The following is a 15,368-nucleotide window of genomic DNA, read 5'->3' as shown; positions in this document are numbered from 1 at the left end:
ATGTACTAGGGCTGACGTCAGATTGAAATCTGATCCATCTCCAACTGCTATCAGGAGCACACTATACCCCCATTGGTCCTGAGTCCATCTGCTACACGCTAGGAAATGTTCCATTAATGGAGCCAGCAGCAAGGGTTGCCCCTGAGTCAATTTGCCCAATTAATCCTGGCAATAACTGAGGAATAGTTTGTTGTAAGGAAGTGGGGAGAAGCAGAAGCTTTCTGGACCTTACCCTTCCTCTTAACCATAACTGAAAAGGAAACAAGTTCAGAGAGCTGGATTAGGGTTGCAGGTAAATTACCCAGGAAACCATAAGGGCGCACCACAGGATATCTACTTTTGAAGCTTGGTCGGCACACTAGGATGACATCAGGCCCCACAGGAGGAGGGAAGCCAAGCAACAGTGATGACCTGGAAGGGTAAGCAGTCGCCATGAATAGGAGGAAATCCTTCCAGTCTACCTGACCATCGCAGGATACCTTGTTTTAAAGCTTGGTTGGCACACTCCAATAACATCAGGCTCTGTGGGGGAGAGTAAAGCCAAGCAACAGCGATAACCTGGGAGGGTAAGCGGTCGCCAGGAACAGGAGGAAATCTTTCCAGACCCAATGCAACAAAACTTTGCATGCAAAAAATACATGCACGATGTCCGGAGGGGGGTGCAAAAAGTAAGTCGCTTCGCCGCTTTACACTGCCAGTCCCTTCTTCCCTCCTCCCGGAGCAAGGCTGCTTTTCGCGCCCTGCTTCGGGAGGAGGGGAGAGGGTCTGGCACGGGGGAAGCCACGATGTCCGGAGGGGGGCTGCAAAAGTAAGTCGCCGAGCGTAGGATTGCCCGTCCTCTCCCCTCTCTCTCTTGCAACTTTTTTTTTGCTTTTTTTTTTCGCTTCGGGAGGAGGGGAGAGGACTGGGGCTGCCCCGGAGACCAGCATCCATGGACGCGGCCAGGGCAGGTGAGCGGGGGCTGGGGGAAAGCTTGCCGCCTACCCTTACCCCTGCCTCTAATGCAGGGGTAAGGGTAGGCGGTAAGTTAGCAGGTTAAACGCACGGCAAAACGGCAGGGTAAAATAGAGATAGTCGGGGCGCGGGTTACTGGATGCTAGGGAATAGCTAATTCGCTCGTTTACATGCAATATACATGCCGCGTGCGGAAGGGGTTGCCCGGGGATTTTAGGACGCGGTAAGGGTAGGTTAAAGGGGGTTGTGGATCGCAGGAAGGGCTAACGCGGCCGGAAAGTGAGCAGAACGCGGGTTAGGAGCGGGGTAAACGCGGCCGCACTTTACTGGATAGACCTGTGTGGTAGGAAGCATCGGTGGTAAGAACCACTTGAGGCGGGGCAGCTTGAAAAGGAATCCCCTGCTCCAGATTGGAGAGATTCTCCCACCAGGGCAGGGAGATCCACAGAGGCTGCGTGATGGAGACGTAGGCTCCAAGGTCTTGGGATGCCTATTGCCATTGCGATAGCAGTGTCCACTGCACCCTGCGCATGCAGAGGTGGGCAAATGGGATGACATGGACAGAGGCTACTATGTGGCCCAGCAAACGAAGCAGCAGATGGATGGTTATTTGCTGACTGCTGCACACCAAGGTCATGCACTGGATGAAAGACACAATTCTTCTCCATGCCTCAACCAGACCCACCAGATCCTCTTACAAGGGTACTCTCCCACACTCTCTTTCACCTCAAATCTACAAAAGAGCGTGCCTTTCCATCGCCGGCCCCTATACCTGGAAAACCATGCCACCTGAACTCAGACTAGAGCAGTGTGCCCATAAATTCAAATCAAAACAAGGCTCTTTAAACAAGCCTACCCTTAAGTCCTTTATTCAATAACCTGTCAATCTATCTCCATCTATCTACCTTACCTTCTTTCCATAGAGATCCTCCCAGCCCTCTCCCCCATTCAACCCTGGATATATTCTCTTTTATGTAAAGCATTGTCTGAACATCCTGTGCTGCCACACGGCAACCGAATTTTGTTAAACTTATAGTTTATCTAATCTGTCCATACATTGTACACGCCACTGGATATTTACACTTTTTCATCCCAACTTAAATTTTGGGACACATTGTGTGTATATAAGTTTGCTATATCGCCTTCATGCCTTATGCTCTTTCCTAAGTGCACCCTCTTTTGCACCTCCCAGTTCTTCTTTACCCTGTTTTTTGTAATTGCTCTCTTCCTTCTTTGTTTTCCCCCTGTTACATGCAAACCGGCATGATATCTCTGATGAAGGTCGGTCAAGAAAAAACACGAATAAATAAATAAGGTCACCAGTGAGAACAGGGTGAGACCAATCGCGGGGCAAAACCGCCTTTACCTGAGTCGTGTCCAGTCTGATTCCTATGAAGTCCAGCTGGGGGGATTGGCAGAGGTGGGACTTTGGGTAGTTGATAACAAACCCTAGAGATTGTAGCACCTGTCCTGTAAGGGTCAAAGTGTTCATCGCCCCCTCGAGGGAGGCACTCTTGACCAACCAGTCATCTAGGTAAGGGAAGACATGTATGCCCTGACGCCTGAGGTGCGCTGCCACCGCTGCTAGGCACTTGGTGAACATCCAAGGGGCAGAGGCCAAGCTAAACGGCAGTACCCAGTACTGGTAGTGAGCCTGCTGAACCACAAAGCAGAGAAACTTCCTGTGGTTTGGGAAGATCGCAATGTGGGCGTAAGCCTCCCTGAGATTGAGGGAGCAGAGCCAATTTACTTTTCTGAGGAGTGGGAATCCTTGGGTTTGTAAATTGTTTACATGGGCTCCCCAACCGACGTTGAACGCGTCTGTTTTGAGAATTATTTGAGGATCTGGTAGGTGAAAAGGCAAGCCCTGTAGGAGGTTGGATTGAGTTTTCCACCAGACAAGAGACAGACGGAGTGCATCGGTGATGCGAACAATTGAGGACAGAGGCTGAACAGCTTGGATCCATTGTGATCTCAGAGTCCATTGCATGACTCTCATGGCCAGGCGGGCCATGGGAGTCACATAAACTGAGGAGGCCATGTGTCCCAGCAGAATGAGGAATTGTCGAGCTGTTGCTGTGCGTTGAGACTGCAACTGGCAAGCTAGGGACACAAGGATTTGGACTCGTTGAAGAGGAAGGAAGGCTTTTGCCTCTAAGGTGTCCAAGTCTGCCCCAATGAAGGATAAGGTCTGAGATGGGATTAAGTAGGATTTCTGGTAATTGACAAGAAACCCTAGAGAAAGTAGAGTTTGAATTGTCAGGGTCAGGGAGGACAGAGCGATTTGCTGGGTTGGGGCCCTGATTAACCAATCGTCCAGATAGGGGTAGACGTGGACACCTTCCTTCCTGAGAAATGCTGCAACTACCACGAGGCATTTGGTGAAAACTCGTGGTGCGGATGCCAGGCCAAAAGGGAGCACTCTGTATTGATAGTGATTTCGGCCTACTAAAAAACGGAGGTATTTGCGATGAGTTTGAGTTATCGCAATGTGAGTATAGGCGTCTTTTATGTCTAGAGAGCAGAGCCAGTCCCCTCTTTGCAGCAGAGGGAGAAGCGAGCCCAGGGTTACCATTTTGAACTTCTCTCTGTGAAGGTACTTGTTGAGGGCCCATAGGTCCAGGATTGGTCGAAGTCCTCCTGACTTTTTTGGGATCAGAAAGTACCTGGAGTAGAACCCTAGTCTTTGTTGTGAGGGAGGAACGGGTTCTATAGCGTTTGACTGGAGGAGAAGGGAAACTTCCTGCTCGAGAAGAACAGAGTGATCGGTGAATCCCCACGCCTGCATGGGCGGGGAGTCCGAAGGGAGAGTCAGGAAGTTGAGGTGGTAACCGTGTGCAATTATCGCTTTCACCCATTGATCTGTGGTGATATGCTGCCATTTTTCTAGAAAGTGGCTTAACAGATCTCCTACTGGTATGGTTGGAAGAGGGATTTGGCAACTGCTCTCTAATTGAAAGTCAAAAACCCGATGCAGGGCCAGGTTGTGGAGCTGCCGCGGGCTTTTGTTTTCGAGACTGGCGAGGCTGAGATTTATGGAAAGCCTCGCAGACCTAGACTTGGTTTGTGGGGGATAATACTTCCGTGGATGGAAGAAGGACTTTTTTGGGTCCTTCTTGAATGGCTGTTTAGAAGGTAAGTCAGAAGGAATGGATGAGAGCTGTTTAAGTGTCTCATGATGATCCTTCAATTCAGCAACGATTTGCTGAATTTGCTCACCAAACAAATTATCCCCTAGACAGGGCAGGTCAGAGAGCCTGTCCTGAACCTCCTGACGAAGGTCAGATGACTTAAGCCAAGCCCAGCGTCTTGCGGAGATGGCCGTAGCAGAAAGTCTGGTGGAAGCATCAAAGATGTCGTAAGCTGTTCTTATCTCATGCTTCCCAGCTTCAAACCCTTTGTTTAGTAGGGATTGAAGTTGTGGTTGGAATTGCTCTGGTAAGGTATCTGAGTATTCCTGTATCTGTTTAAGAATGACCCTATTGTATTGGGTCATATATAGCTGATAAGAGACTATCCTGGAAATTAGCATGGCTCCTTGGTATACTTTCCTACCTATCCTATCTAGGAATTTATTTTCCTTAGTAGGAGGTATGGAAGAATGTGGCTTTATTCTTTTAGCTTTCTTTTGAGCTGATTCTACCACAACAGAGTGGTGGTCTAGCTGAGGTTTCTGAAAGCCAGGTGCTGACTGTACAAGACAGGTAGAGTCAGCTTTTTTGTTTACTGGAGCAACAGATCCAGGAGATTCCCAATTCTTTTTTAGAAGGTCCAGAAAAACCTGATGAATTGGAATAGAAGTGATGACTTTAGGGGCATCCAAGAATTGGAGCAACTCCATCATCTGGTGCCTGTCATCTTGCTCCCCTGAAAAGGGACCAACTCCGACATTTCCTTCACGAAATTTATGAAAAAGAGGTCCTCAGGAGGAGAACGCTTTCTACTTCCCGCAGGAGAGGGTGGTGAAGGCAAATCATCGGTGTCTGTGGAAGTATCATCACCCCAGGTGTCATAAGGATCAGGTTGCTGACCTGTAGGACCATGAGGGGGTTGGATACCTGAAGGCTCCGGTTGAGGCTCCGAGAAACTCGAAGGAAATGCCAGGGGCATAGAGAATGTCCTCGGTGGCATCAGCGCCAGCATCGGTGCCGGTGCCGGCATCGAAGGTATGGGTGCCATCATCGAAATTCTCGATGGAGCTGAGGTGCGTATCGCCCCCGTGGAATGTATCGGTGGCGAGGGACGACATGGTACCGATGGTACTACCCCCGAAGGGGGAATTCGGTACGGTGTTTCTCCACCCGATGAGATAGCTGTCGGAGACCCGGGTATCACCGGAAGGGCAGTCATAAGCGCTTCCATCCAGGCAAGCAGCGGTGCCAGTGCTGCTGGAATCGGGTCGGTGACCGGTTCCACTCTCGGTGCCGGAGGAATCTGGAACCGTTGCATCGCCTTGTCGATGGCCTCCTGGACCAGCCGGTCCAGTTCTACCCGGAGACCTGGGGTAACAATACCCGGCTCCACAGGAGAGGGAGGCTGAGGCTGAACCGGAGGGACCACCGTCACCGGTGGAGTCGCGGCTCCCAAACCCCGAAGGGGTGAGGGTTGCCTCGGTGTCTGCGAGACAGGAGTGGACGGTGCCACTTCTGGTCGAGACTTCTTCGGAGGAGGCTCGGACAGTACTGAGGTCGATGACTTCGATTCCTCGACAGTCCGAGGACTTGTGACGTCGATGGCGATGTTTTTCTCTCCGATCCCCTCGATCTTCGGGGGAAGGGACGGGAGTCGATGGCCGCGGAGACATCGATGACAGGCGGTCACCGGGAGGCTGTCGACGATGGTGAGACTTCGACTGTGCCGGTTCCGATGACGTCGATGCAATCGATGGCGTCGGAGTGTGAGCATGGAAAAGGAGTCCCATTTTCTCCATTCTGGCTTTGCGACCTTGTGGTGTCATTAGGGCACATTTGGTGCAAGTCAGGACATCATGCTCACTCCCTAAACACAAAACACAGACTCTATGTGGGTCTGTGATGGACATAGTACGCGTACAGTCCGGGCACCGACGGAACCCCGACGCCATGGCCATAGGCCAAAAATCTAGCCGCGGGACGGTCGACTGCCAACAGGCCTCGAGGGCCGAACTTGACGGTAGTAGACAAAAACAACAGCAAAAACTTACCGAAGTACCGCGGAGTAAAATTTGAAGAGGGGAGACCCCTGAGGGGCAAATTTTTTTTCAAGAAATTAGTTGAAGAAATTCCTGTCAGGAATGTGGTAAGAGCTCCTTAACCACGTGGCTTACTGCTGCACGGAAAAAAGGAGACTGAAGGGAGACCCCTGCTGGCTGCAGGGTTGGTGCCGTGCTGGGCATGCCCAGTAGGGGCCAGTCAAAGTTCCTGAAACTTTGACAGAAGTTTTCCGTGGTCAGGCTCCATCCTCGATGTCACCCATTTGTGAGGACAACCATCCTGCTTTTCCTGTGATAAATGAGAGTACAAGCTCGGTCCTGAAGGAGAATGCTTTTGCCTGCATAGTATCCAGGTCAGCTCCTATGTAGGATAGAGTTTGAGATGGAACTAGGCTGGACTTGGGGTAGTTGATCAGGAACCCGAGAGACAGCAACATATGGATAGTGAGATGTAAGGAGGCTAATGCATCCCTATGAGTCGGAACCCTTATCAGCCAATCGTCGAGATAATGGTAGACATGGATGCCCTGCATCTCAGGTAGGCCACCATGACTACGAGGCACTTGGAGAAGACTCGAGGAGCGGATGATAGGCCGAACGGCAGTATCTGGTACTGAAAATGCTGGGGGCAGTCCAGGAAACGAAGGAATTTACGGTGGGACGGAGTGATTGAGATGTGTGTATACGCATCCTGAATATCTAGAGAGCAAAGCCAATCTCCTCTTTGTAGAAGAGGCAGTAGAGAACCCAAGGTCACCATCCTGAACTTCTCCCTCTGTAGATGTTTAAGGCACGCAGTTCCAGTATTGGACAAATGCCACCTGACTTTTTTGGGATGAGGAAATACCTGGAATAGAACCCCTGCCCTTGCTGCGAGAGGAGCACTAGTTCTATTGCCCAGGATTTCAGGAGGATTGATACCTCCTCTTCCAGAAGAGAGGAGTGGTCGGATGAACCTCACGTCGGCCGAGGTGGGGAGTCTGCTGGTACCAATAGGAAGTTGATGTGGTAGCCTTGGGTCAGTACAGCAAGGACCCACTGGTCTGAAGTGATCGTGTGCCATATGTTGGTGAAATGGCAGTGTCGACCGCTGACTGGTACGGACAATAGATGAGGTTGGCTTATGCTCTCCAGCGAGGTGTCAAAATCCAGCAGCTGGGCCCGGTTGAGGGGCTGGCTGGATCTTTTGAGGTCGGGCTTGCCTGGGCTGACCCTTCTGGTAAAGTCTGGAAGAACAACCATGAGCAGCAGGAGGATATCATCTCCATGGCTAGAAAGACGATCGCTTAGAGTCCCTTCGGAATGTCCTCTTAGAATTGGACGGGAAATCAGAGGGAACCAAGGAAAGTTGGCGAAGCGTTTCATGGGGGTTCTTTATCTGTTTCCTGGATTTTGTCCCCAAAGAGATTATCTCCAGCGCATGGTAGGTCTGCTAACCGGTCCTGCACCTCTGGTCATAGGTCTGAGGACTTCAGCCAGGCCCACCTTCTTGCACTAATCCCCGCTGCAGACACTCTGGAGGCAGTGTCAAAAATATCGTAGGCAGCGCAGACCTCATGCTTGCCAGCATCTAGGCCTTTTTGAGCCAGAGCATTGAGTGGATCCTGGAATTGTTCTGGTAAAGATTCAGAGAAATCTTGGATCTTCTTGAACAAGTCCCTGTTATACTGGTTCATGTATAATTGGTAAGGAAGCAATGCGAGAAATGAGCATTGAGCCATGGAAGACACGCCTACCAAAAGCATCCAGGGACCTCTGTTCTTTCCCTGGAGGTATGGAGGAATTAGGTTTAGAACGTCGTGCCTTCTTCTGGGCTGACTCCATAACCACAGAATGGTGATACAGTTGTGTTCTTTGAAAGCCAGGGGCTGTCTGGACAAGGTAGGTGGCATAGAGCCTGTGTGCTCCCAATTCCTTTTCAGCAGGTCAATCAGGATTTCATGAATAGGAATAGATATGATTTCCTTTGGGGCATCAAGAAACTGGAGTACTTCCAGCATCTTGTGCCTCAATTCCTCTTCTGTCTGAAGCTGAAATGGAATAGTTTCAGACATTTCCTTTATGAAATTAATAAAGGAGAGATCCTCTGGAGGACAGCGTAGTCTTTCCTCAGGGGAAAGGGCTCTGAAGGCAAATCATCAGAATCCTGGGAAGAGTCATTGGTCCAAGGATCATAAGGTTGATCCCCAGCTCCCATAGGATCAAAAGAGGGCAGAAATGGCGTTAGTCCTTAAGGATCAGGCCTAGGCATCGACGGCGGCACCAATGGAGGATGATGCGGTACCGATGGAACCGGTGACAAATCGACGGGTGAGTCGATAGCAAGATTCCAGACGGCGGTATGGGTATCTGTGTTTCCTCATCTTCCAATGACAAAGGTATTGGCGTAGAAGGCGGTGGACATACCGGTACTCGGTTCCATCGGTGGAAGAGCACCGATCAGCACATCTAGTCTGCCTAGAAGCAGTGCAAGCACCATGGGCATCAGGTCGGTGACTGGGGCTGGAATCGGTGTCAGAGGTTGTAAGCTCTGAAGTGTCTTGACGATGGCCTCTTGGATCATCCGATCCAATTCCTCACGGAAGCCTGGGGCATGGAATCCCGGCACCGGAGTGGGAGGCAGCACTGGCATAGCCAGAGGGTCCACTGGTGAAAGTGGAGTCACGGCTCCCTGCACAGATGAAGGTGGGGAATGCCTCGGTGACCCAGTCGCAGAGGAGGATAGGGCCTTCTCTGGACGGGATTTCTTTGTCGGTGGCTCTGTCAACGCCGATGCTGAGGGCTTGCCTCGATGAGCAGACTGAGCCTTCCAATGCCGGTGTCGACGCTTTTCACGATGTTCTCCTCGTTCCTCCTCCTGAGGAGGAAGTCGACACCTTTGTAGTAGTCGATGCCGGTCAGGTAGCACCAGTGTCCCGCTGCTGGCGAAAGGTCAATGGCACCGGCTCAGACGAAGTCGAAGAGGTCGATTGAGTCAGGGGTTTTGTATGAAAAAGAAACTCCATCTTCTCTAAGCGGGCCTTCCGGCCCTTCGGCATTATTTGGGCGCATTTGGTGCAAGTTAGGATGTCATGGTCGGACCCCAAGAACAATATACAAACTCTATGCGGGTCTGTGATTGACACTGTCAGAGGACAATCAGGGCACCGATGAAAACCAGACGCCATGGCTTTGACAAAAATTTAGCCGTGGTGCGGTCGATGGCCGGTAGGCCCCGAAGGGAAAATGCGACGGGAATTGACCGCAAACGAGGGTAAAGTCTTACCTTTCGACCACGGAGTACGGATATCGATAGGGGGACCCCTATGGGGTAGAATTTTTTGAAAAATTTGAAAGAAGTTCCGTGAGGAAAATTCCTGTCCGGAATCTCTAGAGAGCTCCTTAACCCGCGTGGCTACTGCTGCGCAGAAAAAAAAAAAAGACTGAATGGGGACCCCTGCTGGATGTCCAGTAGATGCCAGTCAGAGTTCTAGAAACTTTGACAAAAGTGTTCCGTGATTGGGCTCCATCCTGATGATGTCACCCATATGTGAGGACTACCATCCTGCTTGTCCTGTGAGAAAGACTCTAGAAATAATTCCCTCTGGCTTGCTTATTATTTCAGACACACCAAACTCTAAAGAATATATCCCACTATTTCACCTCTCTCCAAACTAAGTTCTAAGATTTCCCAAAGCTGGTCTACTATCTTTGACCAAGATAGTAGAAAGGCATCTTGTGTTTCTCTTTTGGGGCTGGACCGAAGTGAGCAAAAGCTTTCTAGTTTCCTGTTCTATTCTACTGTGAAGAGGTCTATCTACTGTTGGGCCCAGTAGCGAAAAATGCTGGTGGCTAACCTCACCGTGCTGGTGAAAGACTGCTGAATCTGTCTGCTTCCGTATTCACTATCCCTGGTAAGAATGTGGCCTGAAGGGGCTGTCTGCCCAGTCCCTAATTTGAATGGCCTCTCTATAAAGATCCTCCTTGCTTGTTTATATAGAACATGGCCACTTGATTATCCGAGTGAATCATGCAATATTTTCCCTGAAGTATATGGTGGAATGTAACCAGGGCATTTCGAATCGTTCTTAATTCCAAGAGACTAATTTGGTAGACTTTTTCTTTGACAGACCAAAGACTATGCGTTTTGTAATGGAGTGCATGAACATCCCATCCCTGTGTTGAAGCATCTGCTGTAAGGATAATCTGAAATTGGTCGAAGAGGGACCTCTGTCATCAATACAGTTAGAGACTGCTTGGTGGCTATATCCTCTTTCATTGAAGCAGACAGGTGGATTGCGCTGGATAGGGACTGTCGATACTGATACCACAGATTCTTCAGCCCCCATTGCAATCGTCACATATGAAGCAAAGTCCAGGAACTACATGAATAGCTGTTGCCATGTGGCCAGTAATACTAGTACTTGGCGAACTGTTGAAGTCTGACAAAGGTGTTGCAGTTGGGTGCTGCAGGCAGGATAGTGGACCCTTGGGCCGGTCTACCCAGGGTGACAGGGTAGGCCGGGAGGCGGAGCCACAGGCTGGCGGTGTTCACCCGGGAACCAGGAGCCCCCCAGGAGGAGCCCGTAGGGTCCTGGAACCTTGGGACTTGGGATATCAGCTCAGAGTCAAATAGCAGATAAAGCCTGGGCAGTGAGTGCAGTAAGAAAAGTCCAAAGAGTGAAAGATAGTCCGTAGGCCGGCAGTGCAGGTCGAGGGCCAGCTGATGACAGGACAGCGGGCGGCAGCGATACCTGTAGTAAGCTGGAGCGTGAGGCAGGGTTTGTAGAATACTGAACCGGGAACAGGCTGAAGGCTGAGGTAGAATCGATAGCAGGCTGTGGACTGGAACAGGCTGTAGACTGGAACGGAGCCTGTAGCTGGCTGTGAACTGGAATAGGCTGTAGACTGGAATGGAGTCTGTAGCTGGCTGTGGACTGAAGCAGGCTGGAGACTGGAGTCGGGAACGGACCAAGGTCAGAGGCAGGCGGCAGGCTGAAGCGAAGTCAGGAGCGGACCAAGGTCGGAGGCAGGCGGCAAGCTGAAGCGAAGTCAGGAACGGACCAAGGTCGGAGGCAGGCGGCAAGCTGAAGCGAAGTCAAAGGCAATCCAAAGGTCAAGTCAGGAACGAGGAACAGACGAAGCGCAACTCAGAACTACTAGGCAGTAGTGAACCTCGTTGCAAGGCAAAGAGAAGGCGTCCGGACGCCGGTTATATCAGGCTTAGGGCGTGGCATCATTAGCACAGGTGGGGCCAGACTTCCGGGACCTGTGCGCACATAGTGTGCGTCCTCGCGCGCGCGAAGCAGCGAGGAGACGGGCAAGCAATGGCAGCCGCCACGTGGAACCGGCAGAGCCGTAGGCGTCCCGGGCATGCGGAACGCGGCGTTTCCAGTAGCGGAGGTGAGCACTGTTCAGAGCTAAAGAAGGGGAAGCGGTGGAGACCGCAACAAAAGGAGTTAAGATGCAAAGTTTTGCAATGCCTGGGCCCTGTCACTGGGAAGGAGCACCCTTAACTGAATCATATTTATTCTTGCTCCTATGAATTGCAAAATTTGGATTAATTAGAGCATTAACTTTTCGTAATTTATCAGGAAGCCTACATTTGCTAGGCACTGAATGGTGTGTGTGAGATTGGTTCGAAAAGATGTTTTCTCTGGGGAAACTATGAGCCAGTCGTCCAAACAGGGAAATATCCTTATGCACATTTGTCAGAGATGAGCCACAGATAAACATTTCATGAAGACTCTGGGGCAGATGAGAGTCCAAACAGGAGTAACCTATATTGGTAATGATTGGGATCTATTTTGAAACAAAGGTGCTGCCAACAAGAAGGATGTATTGGGATTCAAGAATAGATATCCTTGAGATCAAGGAAGCACATCCAAACATTGGGATGGATGAAAGGTAGTATCATGTTGAGAGATATCATCTAACTTTTCACTTTATAAATGCTTGTTAAAAGTCCTGAGGTCCAAGATATGTCGGAGGCCTCCCGATTTTTGGGGGAATAAGAAAATGACAATAGCAGTCAAGGTGGTGTTGCGACTTGGGTATGAACTATACGGCCCTCTGGGCTAGTAGATACTAGGTCTCCTGCCTTAAAAGAGGAAGGTGAAATGGATCGAACAGGGGGAACAGTCATATGTAGAACAACTGGTCATTTGATGAAATCTAAGTGATATCCCTGACATATGATTGTCAAGACCCACTGATCTGTTACAATTTTGGACCATGCTGATAAGAACCTTTGGATTCTGCCCCAGATCTGAACGGGTGACTGCTGCGTCTGGCTTATCAAAAACTTTGTTGCGACTTAGACAATGTACATTTATCAATAAAGTGCCTCTATATCTAAAGCTAAACAAATATCCACATGAAGCACTAATGCAGTAATATAAATATAATAAAAAACATTTCAATTTTAACATGTATCTGAAATTACAAAAGTATCAAAAAAAAATATGCAGATATTCAAAGACTAAACTCCAAACACAGAAAATATATACCAAGGAGCTAGACATATGAATGCTACACTCAATCCATTCTTGTAAAACTCAAATATTCTGAAAAAAATTTGAAGGATATGTTTGCATGAGTGTTCATGTTTTGTAACTTTAGTATATTACTTATAGAACACTTGATAATATAACTATACTGCCTCACACACACACATACACATACTATACAGAGACACAGACAGACACACAGACATATATATATATATACTGAAAATAATTTGAAGGATATGTTTGCATGAGTGTTCATGTTTTGTAACTTTAGTATATTACTTATAGAACACTTGATAATATAACTATACTGCCTCACACACACACATACACATACTATACAGAGACACAGACAAACACACAGACATATATATATATATATATATACTGAAAATAATTTGAAGGATATGTTTGCATGAGTGTTCATGTTTTGTAACTTTAGTATATTATTTATAGAACACTTGATTGTCTGTCTGTCTCTCTCTATATATATATATCTATATAAGCAGCGGGGCAGTTCCAGTTTTTGGATGCCTTCACAATTTGGTGCCCTAGGCACTTGCTTATGTTGCCTAGGGCACCAAATTGTGAAGATATATATATATTGGAACTGCCCCGCTGCTCTTACATTTCTGGGAGTGAAATCCCACACCCCCACTATTCTGCCTATGGGCACCATAATCTTAAATCCAGCTCTTCCTCCAACTCCTCTCATATTTTGATTTGCTTCAATATCCCTCCTCTGTGTGCTAAATGTTGTATATTAATTCCACAGTATGTCATTATCTTCCAATTCTTGTACAAGGCTTTAGTATACAAACATCCCATGAAAGAGAGTAACTTAGATAGTGCTGCTGTATTTGTAAGTTTTGCTTTATTTGCCTATAACTCTGAGCATATTACTAAAATAACATTGCTCTATTTTGTAACAAACTACACAGTTTTCATGCATACACATATTGCCAAGCACTACAGTACTGATATCTGCTACAGCTTACCAAAGTCATGATGTCATTTGCCAGATCTCTAGCAAGATCTGGAGTAACAAAGCACGACAAACCAGTCAGCGCCACTCCAGTGTCATACTGATTAGGGCTGCTCAGATCCTAGAAACCAAGAAGATACAAAAGCAGTTTGTGAGGCTGATGTGCAATTTATTGCTGGCAAACAAAGGAACCAAGCATGAGAAATTCTATGTCTGCTGATATGCATAGAACTGAACTTCACAGACTTTGGTAAATGGAGGCAGCATGTCCAGGTCCTCATGCCAAGTTTAGTAACAGACCCACAAAAAAAAAAAAAAAAAAAACCACAAGCAAAACTGAAAAAATATTAAGTGTACACTCCAGAAATTCATGAACAAAAGTCTGTTTTACCTATGTGAAGGCAGGTATTCTGACCACATTACATCAATAACCTGATTTATTAAAAATGTTCCCATTCTGTGCTTATGGGGGGAAACATGTTACAGCTCAAGCCAACAGTGAAATGGGAGTAAACAATCTATTATAAGACTATTCACCTCAATATCCTTCCTCGTGCGACAGTTCTGGAATCTAAGAAAATCAAAACGCACCACTCAAACCTGGGCTACACATTACTGTTTATTGAAAACTTTAATCAATTCTGGATACAGCATAAAATTCAGACATATCTTTGTGGATAGTGTTATTTCCAAAACCACTGGCAGAGGAATGTAAGCACAGTAGCATGAAAGAAAATATCAATATACACCTACTCAAACAAAAAAAACAAACCGCATATGAATCCCATCAAATTCCATATTATGATTGAAAACATACTCCATCTTGAATGCACAGTATATTAGAAAGTGCAACATTGTGATGGGATCTGAAATCCAGTGACAATACCCCTAAATATTAAGCGGGATCCTAGAAGACTGGATATTTTGGTATTAAGTTATTAAAAATTATCATGGTTAGAGATGGGAAGGGAGGTGTGCCAGGTATGAACAAAATAGGAGATCTTGAATGTACATATGCCCAAACTGGTGGGATATAACCTTGGCAGTATGGACAGGAACAAACTTGGCAGACAGCAGAAAAATACCAGCCTACCAAGCCTATTATCCACTATAACAGAAGGCAGAAGCAGGAGATAAGACCCTGAGATACAATGAAGTGCACTCAGCCTAGCACACAATTTTGTGTGTGGCTGGGTGCACATTTTGGATGTGATAGACTAGCACCCGATGCAATAAGGAGCTTAGCGCACCCAAAACGCACGCCCAAACATATTCATACCCAATAGCGCCTATCAGATGTAAATTTCATGTAGATGAGGACATTAGTTAACCCCCTTCCCCCTCCTCCCGATGCAGTAAAGTGCTGGGTGTCCAAAGCACACTTTTTAACGCAGCAAATTTAATTCCAGCCTCTGAGGTGGAGTAAAATCAACTTGCAGTCAAAGGCTCATGAATACCATTAAAAAATAGGTTCTCTGTGTTGCAATAAGCGTGTCCTCTCCTCAGTATCACTGTGACACTTTGATTGCTTGTGGTGGAGAAAAATTTTGACTTGATTAAAAGAAACCCACTTTTCTTATGCCCACACAATTTAGACATCCATAGCAAGGGGTGCCTAATATTTTGCTGAGGTTGCTGAATTGAATTATAACAAAAAAAGAAGCGGGATGAAAACAGACGCTAGTATTGAGCACCTGATGCAATAAACTATTGAGCGCTATGGATGCACAATTTTTCTTTAGCGCACCCT

General features: G+C 47.7%; 1 protein-coding gene across 2 annotated transcripts in view; it reads right to left on the bottom strand.

Annotated features, from left to right (window-relative positions):
- The window catches only part of AP3D1 (adaptor related protein complex 3 subunit delta 1), a 358,560-nt gene that overhangs the window by 234,999 nt on the left and 108,193 nt on the right, over window positions 1-15,368 (bottom strand). For both annotated transcript variants that reach the window (XR_003858342.1, XM_029613909.1), the window contains exon 5: window positions 13,632-13,739. Coding sequence is in view for 1 of the 2 variants with exons in the window: in XM_029613909.1 (XP_029469769.1) it covers window positions 13,632-13,739 (108 nt within the window). In the remaining variant the exon portion in view is untranslated. The remainder of the gene's footprint in view (window positions 1-13,631; window positions 13,740-15,368) is intronic.

This window comes from Rhinatrema bivittatum, chromosome 8 (assembly GCF_901001135.1).
Source record: "Rhinatrema bivittatum chromosome 8, aRhiBiv1.1, whole genome shotgun sequence".
NCBI lineage: Eukaryota > Metazoa > Chordata > Amphibia > Gymnophiona > Rhinatrematidae > Rhinatrema > Rhinatrema bivittatum.
The sequence above is the reverse complement of the archived record's forward strand: the minus strand, read 5'-3'. Positions and strand labels throughout refer to the sequence as shown.